Raw genomic sequence first — 18562 nt, forward strand, 5'->3', positions numbered from 1 at the left:
TGCATGCTGTCCATTCGCTACAGTTTTTTATGGGCATCTGGTTTTAGATGCCCTTCTGGTATCTGCAGCTGGTACTAAAAATACCTTGAGGGGGTTACGCAATGAGATTGATATGTACAAACATATGAAATACTTCCAGCTAAATGCTTACGGTCTGAAATAAAACTTTTTCGGCAGTTGACGCTGCAGATTTTCCGAGCAGAGGTGTAATTCTTCTTTCATGCAAAATTAAGGCGGCTTTTGGAATGGAAATGCAATTCTTTTTCTGACAAAATTCATTCTCTGCCCTGCTGTTAATAACAATCAATTGTGTCTTGACAGGTGAAAGTCCTGAGCCGCCATAAACCACCCCCCCCACCCCAACCACCAACCACCCACCTCCGCCCTCCCTGGTTTCACATCATTGGGTTTCATTGTGGAGGAGGACGGTAAAACACATCAGCTGAATGAGATGGAGAGGAGACAAGGAGTTCGACTTGAAATGAACAGCGGACACGAGCCAAACACCGGTTTGGTGCAGCTGTCTGTGAGTTGTATGAATTCTTTTGGCAGGGGGCCCATGAGCCATCAGTCAGCACTTTCACCTCACTAAAAACACTTAGAGCTGTGAAAAAAATGTAAATCTAGTTGTTAGTGCCGGAAATGAAAGTATAACTTGGTGTCACAGACGGTAAACCACAAAAAGCAGAATCTACAATATATGCAAATTTAGGGACATATTGCATTTGCTTATGTCTCTTTACTGGAAAATTGAGTTCATTATAGGAAACTGTCTTGGGACAGATAATGCATTTATTCTGATTGGATAATAAGACCTGCTTTTATGTCAGCTATCATTCTCTCACAATTCTCAAATGGCACATATAAAAAATCTTGTACTTTCTACTAAAACATGTTTCTTTCCTTCTAAAGAACATTATCTTAGAAGAGATTGTTGATTGAAGTGTTCATATGAATGATTATTTACTGTTTTCCCATTGATACAAATCAATACATTTTCATTGTATCACATCAGAATGAATTAACCTTCGCTGTGATATTCTGTGTAGCCTAAACGTTTTCATATGGCTGTTTCGAAACCAATTACGCATTTGTATAGTGGGTTATTTGTGTTTCTAATCCATGTGGAAAATTACTGAATGATGAAAGCCTCAGTCATGAACACTTTTTCTTTGTCAACGCTGGAACTGGTGGGCTTCTACTTGAACACAGAAATACTGTATTTTTTGATGTTTATTCTTGGAAATCATAGTATCCCCCCCGAAAACCAATATTTGAGTTCATTATAGAGATTATATAAAATGTTTAACAACAGGATCAAAACAGCAACTTGCGACAAAACATCAGAGTGTACATGAGAAAGCAAACACACGACCGTATGAAATCCTCACATCTCCAAATATTTTTTTCAGATTTTCAGATTGACCGCCCAAATTATTTTGATAAAATATGGTTTCACTGGATTTTATGGCTCCATGCTTATGTTATGGACAAGAAAATTAACAAAATATCAATAGCAAAAGTGGACTTACAAGGTTTTAAAGTGATGCGGTGCTGAGCTAAGTGTGGCCGCCTCTGTCATCGAGGTAATCAGTGCCTCTTGGCCAGCGGAGGAAGCATTTATGTACACTGGACAGCCGGTGGATAACAGTGGTATCAATGACAGACAGGCCTTGCAATGGCTGCTTGTTCTTCAGGGCTCCTTATCTCAGCCGCACCAAGGGCTCTGTCTATGTACCCAATTCATCCATCACTATCAGACCTCACACAGGTTCAGCTTTCACACTCTCACAGGGAGCTAAAGCTAACGCCTGATCATGATGAGAAGTGAGTTGAACGTCAAGTGTAAATTCAAGATCAAAAAAGTAGGTTTTGCTGTGGCTGTTGTTGTTATCAGAGACGTGATTATTGCTGTTTTCATCTTATGTACTAATGATTAATTGCTGCTGAGCCACACTAGCATACAGAGGATGAATGCTAATGACTTTGGTGATCCACTGACGTTTCCTCGAGCGCCACCAGTAGCTATGTGAAACATTTCAACATCTCCACGTTCATGGTTCCCAGATGATGAATCTTAATGAAGTTGGTGATACCCTGATTATTTCTCACCACCATGAGGTTGACATTCACGGTTCTAAGTCAAATGTTTTGAGAACTGTTGGATGGATTTCCATGAAATTTGGTATCATTTGGTATCTCAGAAAAAACAAAACCTATTATAACTTTTCATCCAGTGAATACAGATCAAATTTACTTAGTTTGGTTTATGGCTGCAAAACTAATGCCACTTCTTTAATGCTCATCAGCCATTGTCAGCATGCTGTCAGGCAAAACTAAGATAGTGACGATGGTCAACATTACCTGCTGAACTTCGGCATATTAGCATTAGCATTTGAGCTTGTTAGCATGCTGATGTCAGCATTTAGCTAAAAGCACTGTACAGCCCCAGATTAATTTGAATGGGGACATTCCAGTGGGGGCGGGTTAGTCGTCCAGCAAAACCTGGCTCAACATGGCATTATCCAGCAGGGTGCTATGTTGACCAATCACATACAGGCAACCACACCTTCCTGGTGGATTTTTTTTTTTTACCATGAACAGCATATTTCTGCTGTTTGTCTTGCGATCATTGAGATAAAATATGAAATAGTTGCTGCCATGACAACTTTCCAGAGTTGTCGCATCCTGTCCGTGAGTATCAGAAACCATTGTTGAGTGTTTTAATGCAGTGAAAAGCCTTTAATTGCATTAATCTCTTACTTCAACTGGACTTCCTGGGTCGTATTTCATCGTCTAAGCAGTAACTTAAATAAACGCTCCTACTAATGCAGCACCTGCATTAAAACAACACAGGCCCCTGTTTTGTTCTGAATTCTCGCTTACTCTCGTTATTCTGATCTTCATCTCACTTCTCCTGCTTCTCATCAGCCTCATTTTCATCCCCCACTTGTTTCGGTCTTAATTTTTGCTCCATTGTTCTTCTGGTTGACACAGTCACTTTAATCCAACACTCAATACTAACACTTGATAGACTGTAGCTCAGAGAGAAACCTCTAAGGACCGTGTGGCAAGTCTTTTTTTCCTTCCCCAAATCTCCTGCATGAGTCATACTAACCTCCTGTCTGCAGACCCCGGCTGGCTGGACGCTCCCTCCATTGACTGCCCTCTCCTGTATTGTTCATTCTTTTATTTACACGGGGAATGTAGTTTCCTATTCAGGTGTGCCATCACCAGCAACAACCACAAACAACCTCATCGACCCGCGCTCATCTCCGTGGCATTTCTCTTCTCTTGTACTCAACTTGCATTTCTGTAGCAAACACCTTGAAGTGCCATTGTTTCCCTGACCTTGGCGGCAGGTTGGCATTGAGGTTGTGGGTTTTATGGAACACCTCAGACACGGAGATTCTGGATCAATCTCATGGTGGATGATGCGTATTTTTAGAGCCCCATTAGTTGGCTCAATGAAGACGAAAAGCGGTGGCGTAGGCAATGCCTCCTACGTCAGCGTGCGGCAGAGGTTTGTGTGTCTGTCCAGGAATTGTGCGTAACAGAATGGGGGAATCCACCCCTCTCTCTCTCTCTCTCCCTCTCCCTAACTCTCCTCCATAGTGATGTGAATGGTGATATACAGGGGAAGGGAGGGGGGGAGAGAAATGCAGGGTTGAGCCAGGAGGGAAGGGGTGTGCCATTATAAGAAGCCTCAGAGGAGGCATGTGTTCAGTTGTTGAAACCCTTAGCCTAAGGATACGAGCTGAACCACCAAAACTCTCCACAGAAGGAGGACTCTGAGAGAATATCTTTACGTCACAGACACAGGTAAGGAAGTGCTCAAGTGTGACTTTTCTTTTTTCATGTGAGTCTACCTGTGATGTTGAATGAATAAAAGATGAGAAAAGACACTTGTTCAGAGATGTGAAAATAGTTAATTAGGAAAGGACTTGCTGCCTCTTGTATGCACAAATGCTAATAGATCCTGGGGGAATACTGTTGTTTAAAGACAACCACTTTCTCCCTCCCTTTTTTAATTGAGTCTATCCTTTCTGCTTCATCTGCTTCTCTGACTCTGTGATTTTTGGATTTTCCCCTTGGAGGTGAATCTGTAAACAGCCGTTCACTCACCTGGAATAATCTTGCGTTGTTTTTTTTCCATTACTCTGTTTGTCTCCCTGCGGCTCTAAAGGTACCACAGTCATCGTCAGCATCACCCTCATCGCACTTGATAACTACTTAATTAACTAGAGAGAAAGTCCTTGATCGTGCTGAGAAAGCAGTTAGTCATTCAGATGATGTTCTGAGCTATGACTTGACAAAAGTTGAAAATATAATATAATATATAGATAAAAGGAATTCAGATTAATAATACTATAAAAGTATGTGTGTATGTTTTATAGTATCATACATATAGATATTTAGAGACATTCTTCCCATATTTAAGCTGAATTTAGCAGAAGTCAGTGAATGCCACTTGAAAAGCAGCTTATTTATGGTTTGCCCTTTTGATTGATCATGGACCATCAAATGTCAGATTAAATAAATCACGAGGAAGCTTCAAAGTAGCACTGACAAAATCTGGTTTATTTCTTCATAAAGCAATTCTCCAGCGTCAACCCAAACAAGAAGGAAAACAGACTTTGGGGAAGTGAATCAGTTGAGCTCCGTTATTATGCTAAGCGTGTGATGATGATTTTAATGATAATGGTAATGAATGTGCATAATCTTTTCCCATTATCAGTAAAGACGATACCCGCGCAGACAGGGGGGGAAATGGTGTGGTTAATGTGCCATTCACAGATAAATGACTCCATGCTGGGGAACTGTTTTATGAAGAATGAAATATGTTTACAGGATGGAGTCAGATACAGTATTTTGAAGGCACATCTGACCTCTGAGTTAGAGTCAACTAAGTAATTGATTTGTATTAATTTTGTATTAAAAATCCATAGCAATTCATAAAAGGAAAAGGTTTACTGTTAATGTGCTGGAATCATAGACTTTTTCTATTGAAAATCTATATTTATATACTTGGCCTCTCAATAGGTTGGTTGTTTAAAGAATTAAAAATAACTTGTGAATCCATAAAGATTAATCTAATTTTTGTAAATCCAATTCCAAATCTAAAACAGGCTTAATCTGATCGTACCTCACGATATTGGCTGAGAAAGTCACAATTTCATTTTGCAATTTTCTCATTCAGTCTTCCAAGAAAAACAGGTTTCCTTGCCAGAACATCACATGCGTTTTCTTTCTCTCTAATCAGCTCCAAACGCTTTTAGGATTTCTTCTGCCTTCACTAAGATTGAAGTGATTACACTGTTTACAGGATTTTTTTTTTTTTTTGGCCTCTCTGTCAATATTAATTTCACCTGCTTGTATCATCCTCGTAATCAGTGGGTGATTCATGATTTTAGTGAGGAATCAGAATAGCAAAGTTAACCCTCCCACCTCCCCCCCCACCCCCAAACCTCACTCCCTGAGCACAAATATTTTGCAGTTCACCACTTTTCCTCAGCCTCCACTGCCCTCACATTTATAAAAGCTTGTGTAGCTTGTGCTAAATTGCTTTTCCCCTGGCTCCATGTCCAATGGATTCGTGCAGGTGTCAACGCAGCTTAACAGCAACCACATCAATGATGACACCATGTCAGCAACACTGCAGAATTTCAGCCATTCAGTCTGACGCTAGTTGGAAGTCACACTGCAGGACTGAGTGTATCATTAAGGCCATAATGTCTTTATTGTGTTGAACCCCCTTTTTGAGCTGCTTTGGCTTTGATGATTGTCATTTTTTAAGTTTTCAATCAACTTTATATTGTGTATTATAGGTGGTTTGGTTTGATTTCGGCCTCATGAAGCATTTTCAACTCCCTCAACAAAGATTCACATGAACGCGCTTCTCTGCAATCTCAGCGTCCACTCATTTCCTTCTAAAGCTCCCATCTCCCACTGACTCCCACACATCTGATCCTGCTTCAGCTTTCAGCCCCGCGTGGCGGTGGATCAGCCGATGTGTCGGTGCCCCTCTGGTCTCTTTTATTGTGCCATCAATTTATAAGAACTGCACTGTGAGAACATTATCTGGGGCTTATTGGCACAGCTTCACGCGGGTTAAATCAGATGATTGTTGGTGCGCCTTCCGATGAGGGGACGTGTCATGATGCTGGGGAATGATTGCAGAGGAGATGTCACCCAGTTGAGCGTCTCTACCCTCAGGTGCAAATGTGTTCCCAATTAAGAGGAACCCTGCAAGTACAGTTGAAGCAAACATTGTAATGATATGCTCAGTTGATCTGATATGATGGTGCCTCGAAAGAAACCAACTATGAATATAAAGAGTCTCAGCTTAATATTCGTGCTAAATGTGTATGCGTGAGCGTTGCAGTCTATGCGGGATATGAGGAGGAAAAAGAAAAGTTCTGCAGTTTATCTTATTTCCACTCGATTTGTGTGCGCTGCAGTCTACATTAGATAAGATTTCCTAAAGAACAAAAGCAATGCAAGATAAAAGCGTATAGTTATCCAGCAGCGGGAGGCGATATGGAGATTATAGAGATTAAGACAAAGAGTTGAGACGATAAGACGAATCTCTATTGCATGTAACTGTATATTATCACACTCTTCTTCATATGCTTGAATTCAGCTGTGCATAAAGCATCACCACGACCCTGTACTCTTGGCCTCTTTCCCTTTTTATGATCCTCATAATCTATCAATTCTGCTTCTGCGTGACAATAACTAGACTTGAATGCAGCAGCGGGGCAGGTAATAGGTACAATCAGGGAATCTGGCGCAGCCGTGGCAGACATGTCTAAATCGGATTAAGCGCACTCTCTCAGATTAGTCATTTCAGGAGCCTTCCTGCGAAGAAGGGGCGCAACTGCAAGTGCAGGCGTCTCTCCTGGTCGCCTAAACTTTCCATCGAGTCGCACGCTGTTTATCTGTGGCTGCACAGGCTGGATTTACACCGCTGTGTGGGAGATGATCCTGTGGCTGTGTGTGTAAATCCTCCACAAACTGAGGGGTTTTTTGGGGAGAGTTACTTGTTATCGGTGTTTTGACAGGAGGACTGTGGTCATATTTGGTGTTTGTCAGTGGATTCTTGTGGTTTTCTTTGAGCTTCTGTAGTATATTATCCACTTCATTTCTTTTTATCTTAACAGTCTAAATGGTTGTATGTTCTTTCTTTATGTCTTATCCTAAAGTTTCAAGAAGGGTGTCAACTAAGATGTTGTTGAAGGTTTCCTTGAACCATCCATTATAAGTTGAGGTTAAGGAATTGGCATTAAGGGGCAAAACTGTTCACACATCAGTTTCCTGTTAAATATGATACAAGAGACTCAGGATGTGGGGGTCTTTGCTGGCCCAAAAGGTTAAAGGTCAAAGACCAGAGGCCTGAGACAAGATGTGGTCAACCTCTGGGTAAAGGCTCCTCTATTGAAAGAAGGGCAATTCCCAAAGGAGGGTTGAGACGGATAAATAGAGGGGTTTGTGAGACAGTAGGAGAGAGATCTCACATTGGCAGAGATGCTCCAGGATTCTGCATTTTTGACACCGTTTCTTTCTTGTAAATAAACTTCTTTTTGATTGCAAGTAAAGACGTGTCAGCGGTGATCACTTCATCACATCAGCACCTCAAGATACCACACTTCAGTGTGAGTTTGGAGTTGGACCAGGGCAAGTAACTAAAAGGGAACATCAATTATGATAAATTATTAATTGTTGAAGTGATTTAGCAAACAATTATGGCTTCTCAAATGTAGGGATTGGCTCTTTTCCTTTGTTTTCTCTCTTGTATCGCTGTAAATTATGCATCTTTAGGTTTTGAACTGTGTTTCCTGTGATTTTATAGACTAAAACACACGAAAATTAAAAAATAATCAAAAGTGGTGGGGAAAAAAAAAACCCTGTTATAGACATCTCGAGATAATATCACACACGGATTGCAAATGGCAGGAACATTATTTGCAGTCTAGTTTGTGACCAGGACTTGTATTCATTACAGCCTTTGAAAGCAGAAAAGGAATTCAAAGTTGCAGGCAATCACTGGGTGACCTATGAGAGATGCAGCACCTCACGTCATGTGGCCGGTCTGATGAGTCACCACATAATACATTGCATGGAGCCTGATTTAGAAGATTAAATGGTTTAAGCATGGTCACTTCAGCACAGCTCATTTAAGGTTAACAGCTCTCTGCAGTGTTGATTCTGGTAATAATAATAGTAATAATTGCAGTGATGAAAGTAGTTTAACGTCTTACTTCTGTGTGCTGATGTATCGCCAGCTGTTACTTTTGAGAACAGGAACCATCCATCTCTCCGCACATCCTTCGATTTATTGAAACCACCCGTTCTGTTGAGGGATGTGAGGAGCTAGAGCCAATCCCAGAATACACTGGGTGAGAAGTGGAGTAACTCAGTATTTGACTCTGCACATGAATCCTAAAATGTTGAAAGACGTGGCGCTAAACTCAAACACGATGTGGCCGGTGAATGATTGACATGTTAGCTATGCGCCCCAGTCAATGACAATCAAAAGTGTTTGAGTATTGTGATTGAAAGCTAAAAGAAGATCTCATCAAAAAGGTTTGCTAATTAACCTCTTCCTTAACTTTCAACCACATGTTGCCTCACGCTGCAGTGGATGGAGTGTTCTCAGTTGACACCAAACAAATCCCATTAAGAATCACATTGATTTCTTCTGAAGGGGCCATCTTGAAACTGTTTTTTTTTTTTTTTTTAATTCACTTAATTCTTACTGGGACTACTTTCTCCCAAAGAAATAGTCCCATTGAAAAGTGATGCCAGTGTGTTCTGTGCAGTGTAAACGCATGGTTGAATGTCAACAGTGACTTAAAGGACATCTTGTCTTGTGCTTGTCATTGTGGATTTCTTCTGTATTAAACCAAGATCACGACCTTTTAGGAAGAAAAAATATCTCCAGTGATTCAGCCCTTTAAAAGACTGATTGATTTCATATTGTTTCCAACTGTCGAGAGAAATGTATCAGAACCAGATTGGAATAACTATGAATTTTGAATGGATATTATGAGACCTGTCTTTGTCTTTCTCTACTCTGCGTTCTCACACTAAACCGCACTTTATTGGCCCATTATCTCCGATCAACGCATTTTGAACAAGCAATTCCAGAGGCGATAAAACACTCATGAATCTCCTCAGGTTATACAGAATTAATCAAGTACCATTAATGGTCCATGAGATGTAATAGGTAGAATAGGAATTTTAATCATTTTCCTTCATACAAAGTGACCACACTTTCATATCATCCATCGTCAGTGACTCCTGGCTCCAGGTTGGTCTCAATGAAAGGGAGTTAAGATCTACTCACTATACTGGAAGAGATTGGAAACCTCTGCAATATGTTGTTCAACATAAAAGATCTCAGCTGTGGAAAGGGGGAGGGAGAAATATTGGGGGATGAGTGGAGGAAAAAAGGGAGTATTGAGGCGAGAACGGAGCAACAAGAGCGGGAAAGTGGATGCTAAAGAAGGAGCAAAAAAGGCAACAGAGGGAAATAGACAGAGAGAGACCTTTAGGTTATCTCTGCATTAGCAGACTCCTTTGTGCTTTTCTTCTTCATGCAGACGACTAATGGATGAGATAGAGTGAGTCAGAGCTTTGTCAGAGACGAGCACAGAGCTTTTCTTCTCCCCCCCACTCACATTCATGACACCTTGGCCCCCTCTCCACCCTTCATTAAAGCTGCTAATGCTAATTTATCCCACCATTAGCTTCATTAATACACTTCACTTTGGGACTTTTTGCACCGTGTGCCGGCTCCTCGAACTCCACTCTCATGCGTTCATTTGTTCACTTTCGCTAGAATAACAAAAAGCTCTTTTCATATTCGGCACTGTAGGAAAAAAAAAAAAGTATTTTTATTAAAAAGCAAGACTCTCACTTGTGTTATTTATATTTTCTTTGTGCTCTCTCCTTGAGTTGGAAAAGCAATTCCCTCCCCTGAATATTTAAAAGCAATATATTTATGACAACAAATGCTGCACAAAAAATAAATAAATAATTTAAAAATACAGAATAAAGCTGAAAGATCCTCCTTACTTATTTAACAAAAAGAAAAAGATAACGCCCCCTTTTCTGACACCCCCACCACCTCTAATAATTTTCATACAGTCCCTTGGGAGACAGCAAACAGGTGGAGCCTTATTCCTATTTTCCTTCTCTTATGTATTTCAGGCCATGACAAAAAAATGTAGTCAGAATACAAAAGCAAATGCATGAGATAAGTGGCCCTTTCATGAATCCTCTGATTGCTTCCTGTTTGATTCAAAGGGAAAAATATTCCCTCTTGAAAACACTTTTATGGTCTTAGTTAACTCTAATGGAAGCACAAAACAGTATATTTGTTTTGGAAAAGAGTGGATAAAAGCATTCATTTGTGGATTGCAGATGGAAAGACTCATCTAAAAGTAGAGGGCTCTTTGCTGTGGTCCAATCTATTTTTTGCTTTCATGCCAGCGTTCCTTCAGAAGGGCAAGGTTGTTTATATTTATAAATGGCAAAGATCTATTTTTAAATGCAACTCTTCCTGCAATGAGTTCTCAGGCTCCTGGATGAATTATCCTGTCTTGGTTCCCCTGGGGGAAAGCCCGGTGTAAAGCGGGCGTCCCTCCCCAGCGATCGTGACTTTGTCTGTGTACACTACATCATACATCAGCCCCCTGCACCCGGGCAACCGCCTGCTCTGTCACACAGATTATGCAAATGATATGACACGTTACAAAAAAAAAAAAAAAAAAGTACGCAGATTCATAGGCAAAGGGGAAATGGCTGAAATGGACCTGTGGCAATATCAAGACGGAGAAGTGAATCATTACTGAGATAAAGCAGAGACAGGAGTGTGTAGCTTCATGGCTCAAAGTGTCACACAGATTCAATTTGAAGTTATTGAGATGCGGGAAAGCTGTGACTCTTTTCTGGCTCTTGGTTGTGAGGAGGTCCTTGGGATGGTGACAGGCCAATTTGGTAATCCTACAGCAAGCAGATGAAAGTATGATAGCAAAACAATTACAGACTGTTCCTGCCTCATCTCATCTTGGCTGTAGAACGACTTTGAGTCATCCGTAAGTGTTTGCTCAGCCAATGTGCCCAACAGTATTTCCATTAAAGGAAGACTTTCTATTACAAATTTATTAGTAATTTTTTAACATTTCAACATTAAGTCTGTGGTTTCTTACCTTTGTGAGACCTTTGACATTGTTTTAGTGAAGTAAGAAAGTACATTTTTAGTAATATTACTTTTTTTATTCTGCTACCATGAGCACAAAGAGAGAGAGAGAGCTCCCAATGGATTCTATAGAATTGATGACATATATCAAAGTATTGCATTTAGGCTTTGCAGCCTGCAGCCAGTCCTCTGACTCTGTGTTGCTGTGTTTAAGCCTTGAGCTATATGTAATCTCAACATGCTAACATGAACTTCCTGATGTTTACCACGTATGTCAGCACCATCTTAGTGCAGCACGTTAGCATGGGACATGGATGTGAGTAACAAATTTCAAGATAAGGCCATTCAGTTGTTGTTGAGACGAGCTACAGTGTGAACCTCATGGTGGCAGTAGTGAGGGGATCGCCACAGACATCAGGATTTATCATCTGGGAACCATGACTGCACAAGATTTCCACGGGAATCCATCCAATCGGTTTGGAAATATTTCCGTCTGGACCAAAGCATGGTTACAAATATAGCATGCAAACATTAATATATCAGTCTAAGATGTCTCCATTCGTGTATATCAACTGACCCACACCTGACAAACCCTGACAGTCATGACTTAAAACTCTTTTTATTAGCGGTTATCAAGAACCAAACTCTCCTCAACACTTGACTTGTATGTTTTTGCTCTCGCTGAATAACCAGCGTTAGCATTAACAGCTGGTTACTTACCAGTCTAGAAGAAACTTTATTCCTTTACTCACTAAGAGCTGCCTCCAGAGGCGGGAAGCAGTGGCAATGTTAACTGTTGTTTTGGCTTCTTTTTCTATCACTTCTTTTGTAAGTCCAGTTGCCCTTGATTCAACTCTTCTTGGATACAGCTAAGTGCATCAACAAATCTGCAGGCTAATTAAAGATAATTGATAAATGCAACTTAACTCACAATGGAAATTTGGTAACAGTCCTTTATAAATTGAAAAGCTCCATTGCTTTAAAAAATTAGGATCAGATGCAACTAATTTGAAAGGTACATGTGTGGTTTGTCTCTTCTGTGAAGTAAATCAAATACAGAGAAACTAACACTTGGAAGTACTGATGAACTGTTTTGTAAGATTGTAAATAACAGTCAGAGCTTTCCACAGCCTCATGAGGATATATATTATATATTTCTGGCTTTATGTCTGTCTGTCTTTATATGTTGTGGGCGCCTCAGATATTGTCTGATACCGTCCCCATATTGTTTAGCCAAAGGCCGTAATCACAATATTCTAATTGGAACATCTGAATGTGTCAAAGTGAACAAATGGACGCTCATTGTCTAATTACAAAGCTCTGAGAGCATGACATTGCACAACTTCCCTCAATAATAACAGTGTTGACAAAAAGCTCGGAGTGGCTCTGAATGTCTGTTTATGTTAATACACTCTGGTACAGCATTTTTAATTTATGAAAGCCACGTCTTTGTGTCGCTGGAGCGTATTCAGGGCCTTCGCCATCACTTGCATTCTGCTGGTTTACTCATTTGTTTAACTTACTCAGTAAAGGCCACTTAAGGGAGAACATAACAATATCAAATGGGCTTAGTCAGCAGGCTAGCAAATGATCACTGCACAAAAAATCTCAGCAAAGCAAACAAACAGGTCCCTCCTAATGATTTCCCATAAAGCCATTTATATATTTGTAAATGGGCCAGTCACACAGGACCTGGTTCATATGCTATTGACTATGAGTGGTAATGTGGTGCAGTTGTAAAGCAGCATGGTCACGCTGTGCTAGTTTTTACAGATTTATTTAGCTTTACTTCAATGCACCCATCAATACGACCCCCGCTCCATTTACTCTCAAAGATTTTTATTCACTCTCATCAATACCTCGTCCTTACTGTGGGATTATTGTGTTGTTATCCGTGACTTCTGCCACTCGTCTCCGTCTCCGTCTCTGTCTTCAAACATCGAGTGTGAATTCCTCTTGGACCAGATGGGAGCTTGTGTGAGTCAACGAGACACTCACAGCATTTTTCATCTTAAATGTTAAATAATATTCGATGCAGAAACTCGTAAATGCAGATTCATTTACAAATGAACCATTTTTTTAATCCAACTTTCTTCTGTCCTAAGTTTTTGCTGTTATTAGAAATCCACACCTGACCTGAGCATTATGGCCTCTAGTTTTGATTCCAGTGATGTGCTGTCATTTTAATTCAGAACTGATATTCAACATATCCTTTTGAACAGCACCAACTAATACTTCTATTGATAGCATACAATGTACAGTAGTCCTACTACTATTTAAATTATTTCTAGTATGCTTATCATCTTAAAATCTATAGAAGACATCACACACAACTATTTTAACATGTTCAAAATCAGAAAGGAATAAAAAAGTTTTAAAGTAAATTTAGAAAATTTAGCCATTGAGATTAAAAATGCCTCCATGATAAGTGTCCATAAAGAGTTATATACAATAACATGTACTTGTGCTTTAGTTTGATTTACGTAATGTTCAGGAGGCATTGCCCAACAGTGAATAGTAATATGTTGGCTGCATATACAGTGTATGTACAAAAAGGCAATTCTTTGTTTTATGGGCCCAATAATTTCCTTATATTGTCTTTGTAAGTTTCTTGTCAAGAACGATGTAAATACTGGGACGGTAGAGACAAAGTTCTGATGACGTGATGACGATTTGGAAATCAGTTGCTGTAATTGAAATCCATGTAAATATTCAGTCATCATTAATTTGTTATTGGAAACTTTATTGTATATATGTTGAACTGAGGTAACACGTGTTGTTTTTCCTTTTAATTAGCAACAACTTTCACAGTTTTTCTCCAGGGACTCTCCTTTGATTTTATAGTTAAATATCAGTTCTTTTTTAAAAGAAATTACAGGAAGTATTAGCAATTAGCTAAGATCTAAAATAGTTTCCTGAAAGCATTTATGGCAAGAAGAGCAACAAAGAATTCCTAAATCAGACTAAGGCTTTGAGACCATTACTGCTCATGAAATAAATGAATAGGTTACCATGAATGGGAATAGCTATGTTTTTACAACCTGTCACTGGGGAAAGGTGCAGCACGCTGTAGATACGTCAGGGAAAATTCAATTAGGGCATTCTTTAAAGCTGCTGTAATCAATATTTTATTATATCAATACATTATTATATTAATAATAAAGAGGATTAACTTGAATCTGTAGTTTCCTTCAGCTGCACGGAGGATTTTTGGATCTTTCTGCTCATTGTTTTGGATTTTCGGCGCGCACCTTTTTAATGTTTTGGTTCATCCTCAACGCTCTCATCAGGATCATTTTCAGGCGCAGCATTTTATGTGTTCATGTGTTTACGCTACCTGCCTAGCAACAAACAGCAAGACACACAGTGTCAGCAACAAGCAAGTGAACGTAGTGGAGCATTTAGCTGCTAAAGAGCCAGATATTTCCCTCAGGAGTTGATAGCTAAAACTAAAAGGGAGAGTGAATACTTTGATTTGTGTGGCGGACAGAAACACGCCTCCAAAGGAACGCTAACATTGTTGCGTAACTGATGCATGTGTAAATTAGCTGCTCCCAAACGGCCAAAAATCAGTCAATTCAATTTTAAGTGACTCAAGTGGTGAAGGGTGAATCATAATTGTTAATAAAAGGAATCAACTTTCCTAAACTCCCATAATTTAGTGAGCACAAGATAAAGCAAACAAGTATGAGGCTACACCTTGGCCTTGTCTTGGTTCATAAACCTGCAGGAGCCGTCGCAAATGTTTCTGTTGTGGCAGCAGAAGCAATCTATGATGATCTGAGTGGCTTCGTTATCTCAGTGTTATTGGATGATACAGCGGTGGGTGTTCGGATTGATGGGGGTCAGGGAGTGGAGGTCAAGCAACAAACTCTGAGCACCTGGTTCACAAATTTGTCGCCAGAGCCGGAGGCACCGGGGATCCTCTGGAGTTTATTCATCCCTCCAGTTATCTTCCTCCAGCTTACACACACATCTCCTTCGTCATATCTCCACAATGTCAGGTGTTACAGTCTAAACATTTCTTCACCTCAGGTGTCTTGGTTGGAGTTAACACTAATACCTGTCCTTCTCCCTTCTTACCTTTTTTATTTCTATTTTTTTTCCTATTTCTATTTCAAATTGTTGCTTGAGGGTTGCAGCCACAGACCACGGCCCGTGTTGTGTTTTAAAGCTAATCGCTGCAATCACAGATCAATACTTTTAAATCTTTAAACCTGCGCTGTATGATTTCATCTGTGATCCAACCCTGCAGCTTAGAGAGGCCGCTTCCTGCCCACTGGAAAATACCCATTTTCTAATTCATTGCCTCGGGTTGTGCTCTCTCTCCGTCCCACCTACATTGTCCATCTCCTGAAGTTGGCTGAACACTCTCCCACCACCGACGCTTTGCCTGACCGCCTGAATCCAGCTAATCAACCCTATAAATCGGAATTGACGCAATGTTCCTGTTACTCTGTCTGCTCTCTCCCTGTAGACTGGACCCACATCCCATAGGCTCTATTTCCCAGATCCTCCCGCTGTTGAACCCTGACTCGTGTTTTCTACCTGCTGGGCTCCTGTTTGTCTCTGCCTGTCTGGGTGTGCTGAGCGATGAAGATCCCTCTGTGGTGCCTGGTGGTTCTGCTGGCATGTCTCTTCACCCCTGGACGCAGTGACTGCCAGGGGGAGTGTGTGGCCTGCGGTCTGCTCATGCAGCAGCAGCAACAGCTGCAGCAAGCCTTCAACACCATGGTGAGTACGTGTGTGTGTGTGTGTCACTGTTAGTCATTGTGAGTCTCTGTTGATAAAAGCTTCTGTTAAATACCTTGTCAAAGCTGTAGTGTGCGTGGGTACAGCTGCAACAAGCCCCAACACCTTTACAGAGGTGTGTTTGTGATTGTTAATACAGGAGCAGAGGGCAGTGTGATTATTGTGTTTTTCCCATGCAGTGATTTTTATTTCAAGATTAATTTAAGAAACATTTAAAAACACAGGAAGAAGAAGAAACATTAAAGATTTTGCACTGCTCTAGGTCAGAAATAAAATTTAAGTCAATTTGTGTATCTCTGTACAAAAGGTCAGATTTCATTGACTTGTAACCTGTCCATTGAAGCATGTGTTCAAGTGACACAGGTGGATCTGATCTGCTCATCAGAGACTCGTCCAAGTGACACATTCAGCCACCTGTTATAAATAAGGCTGCACCTCAAGTTCCCAGCAGGTCATTGTTCACTAAGTTGCATTGTGATATAATGAGTGAAATAAGTGGGACGAGGGGCTTTCTTAGTGTTAGTGTGAAATTAAAATTTGGCCAGTTGATGGCGCCAGAGGAAAACTCAGGGGATCACCAAAGTTTTTACAAATAAACAAAATTAAAAAAAGGAAGACAGAGGTATCAGTTCAATTTTGTGCAACTCCATCTTGTAGATCTCGAGACGTTTTACTTAAAAAACAAAGATATTAATCTCCTGGTGGAACTCAAGGAAAAGTCTGAAGGTCACCAACGTCAGTAATCTTCGTCCTCTGGTGATCATGAACGTCTGTGCAAAGTTTCGTGACAATCCATCTAATTGTGTTGAGTTATTTTCAGCCTGACAGCTAACCTGGATATAGCTTCACATTTAACAGATCATGATCATTTCTTACCCAAAATTACTAGAACCGTACCCAATAGAATAGACCACAATGAATAAAAGAGTGAACCCTCTAGTAAGTTACACCTGTTGTGTAGTGGCTATAAATCAGTGAGGAACCCTTTAGGACTGAAGGGAGTTGAGCTAAAACAAACAAACAACCAAAAATACAAAGAGTTCTTCAACAGTTGACTGTTTGGAGATACATGGTTTCACCTGGAGGGAAATGCCTTATTTTATTATTTGCATGTTTAAGTATCCACTAGCGCTTGTGCAGTGCTTCGTGACCAACATGCGATAGCAGCCTCTGCACTGAGAGATTGCGATTGCTCTCTGAACTCAAACTAAAACTTCAGCGCAGCACACAATCTCATTTCCAAACAGCCAGAGACACATCAGCTGGTAAAAATAGTCTGTGGGCGTCCATGAATAACTATAGGACGGCTAATTTAGCTGATAATGATGCAGAGAAAGACAGCTGGGACCTTTTTGGAAGTTGTAATAGAACTATGTAATTGACTGCTGTGCAGTATCATCAGCCCAGGCTTACATCGGTGACTGACACATTTTATCAGCTCCTCATTGTGTTAGCCGCCTTCCCATTGAGCCACAGATGGAATCCACTGAGCAATTCCATTGTTTCCAGCCCAGACCGAAAGTGTGTGTGCATGTGTGTGTGTGTGTGTGAGGCCGCCAGTGTTTATTATAATGTCAGGACCCATTGATTTATTCATGCAGGACCACACACCTGTGCATGCGTCCATACACACACATTAACACACAGACATATGACATTGACCGTCCTCTGACTACATTCATTGCATAACGCCATTCTTAAATACATATGACAGGTTTTGTTTGCGTTTGTGCTAATTATCTGTGCTGTGGCTGTTGTCTTTTGTAGCTCTGTGTTTCTGTAGCATTTGGCCAGGTGTGTGGAGGTGAGAGAGTAAACAGGGTTTGAGCTTCTCTTTTTGTGTGTATAACGCTCATATACCTTCAGTGTCTCGCCCCTTTCTATGACAGCCAGCTCTTTACACTGCATCTTCGTCTTGCTGCTTCCTTTTGGTTAATTCTTCATGTGTGGGCTGCAGTCGGTGCCTTCGGTCAGACACACTCCCAGCTTGTCTTGTGACGTATTAATCAACTCGATCACCAGACGAAAACATCCGTGTTGGAAATCTTTTCCACATTTTCGAAATACCCGCTTTCCAAAGTATCTGTACAACTACATTAACGTTAAGGTCGGGAGAAAGTTTATGGTCACAGCAAATTCACTATTGGCCTTTACCTCCCCTGATCTGTTCACCCTCCAGATTTATGTCTGTAAGTGAGAACTTTTCAGGTCAATTTTTATTTATGTAGCGCCAAATCACAGCTGAAATTATCTCAAGGCATTTTTCAAATAGAGCACTCTTTATAACATTGATTACAGAGACCCAACGATTCCCACCATGAGCAACAGTGGCAAGGAAGAAGTTCCTTTTAAGAGGCAGAAACCTCGAGCAGAACCGGACCCAGGGTGGGTTGAGAGAGAGTGAGAGAGAGTGAGAGAGAGTGAGAGAGCTAATGTAACAACAAGCTAAACCTGATTCAGACCTTAACGTTGAATTTAAAGACAAACTCTGACCTACCTCCTAATAAAATTAAAACCTTTGAAGCAACCTCACCCATTTTTTTTTAAATCTTCTGGTCCTCACAAGCCTATAAATACATGGCTGCGTGCACCACCCCCACCCCC

At 40.6% G+C, this 18562-nt stretch overlaps 1 protein-coding gene across 2 annotated transcripts in view; it reads left to right on the top strand.

Moving 5' to 3' along the window:
* Window positions 1–325: 325 nt before the first annotated feature.
* Window positions 326–18562, top strand: part of pnocb (prepronociceptin b) — a 23310-nt gene continuing 5073 nt past the window's right edge. Inside the window, exons 1-2 of one of the 2 annotated variants that reach the window (XM_087176239.1) lie at window positions 326–526; window positions 15684–15940. In XM_087176239.1, the coding sequence (XP_087032365.1) occupies window positions 15800–15940 (141 nt within the window). In that variant the 5' untranslated portion in view covers window positions 326–526; window positions 15684–15799. Of the gene's footprint in view, window positions 527–3750; window positions 3823–15683; window positions 15941–18562 lie in introns of those variants that run through there. The other variant, XM_023414988.2, reaches the window with a different exon arrangement.

The sequence above is a fragment of the Seriola lalandi genome, unplaced genomic scaffold (genome assembly GCF_002814215.2).
Source record: "Seriola lalandi dorsalis isolate HSWRI2012SDOR001 ecotype SW California unplaced genomic scaffold, Sedor1 jcf7180002054544, whole genome shotgun sequence".
NCBI classification, from domain to species: domain Eukaryota; kingdom Metazoa; phylum Chordata; class Actinopteri; order Carangiformes; family Carangidae; genus Seriola; species Seriola lalandi.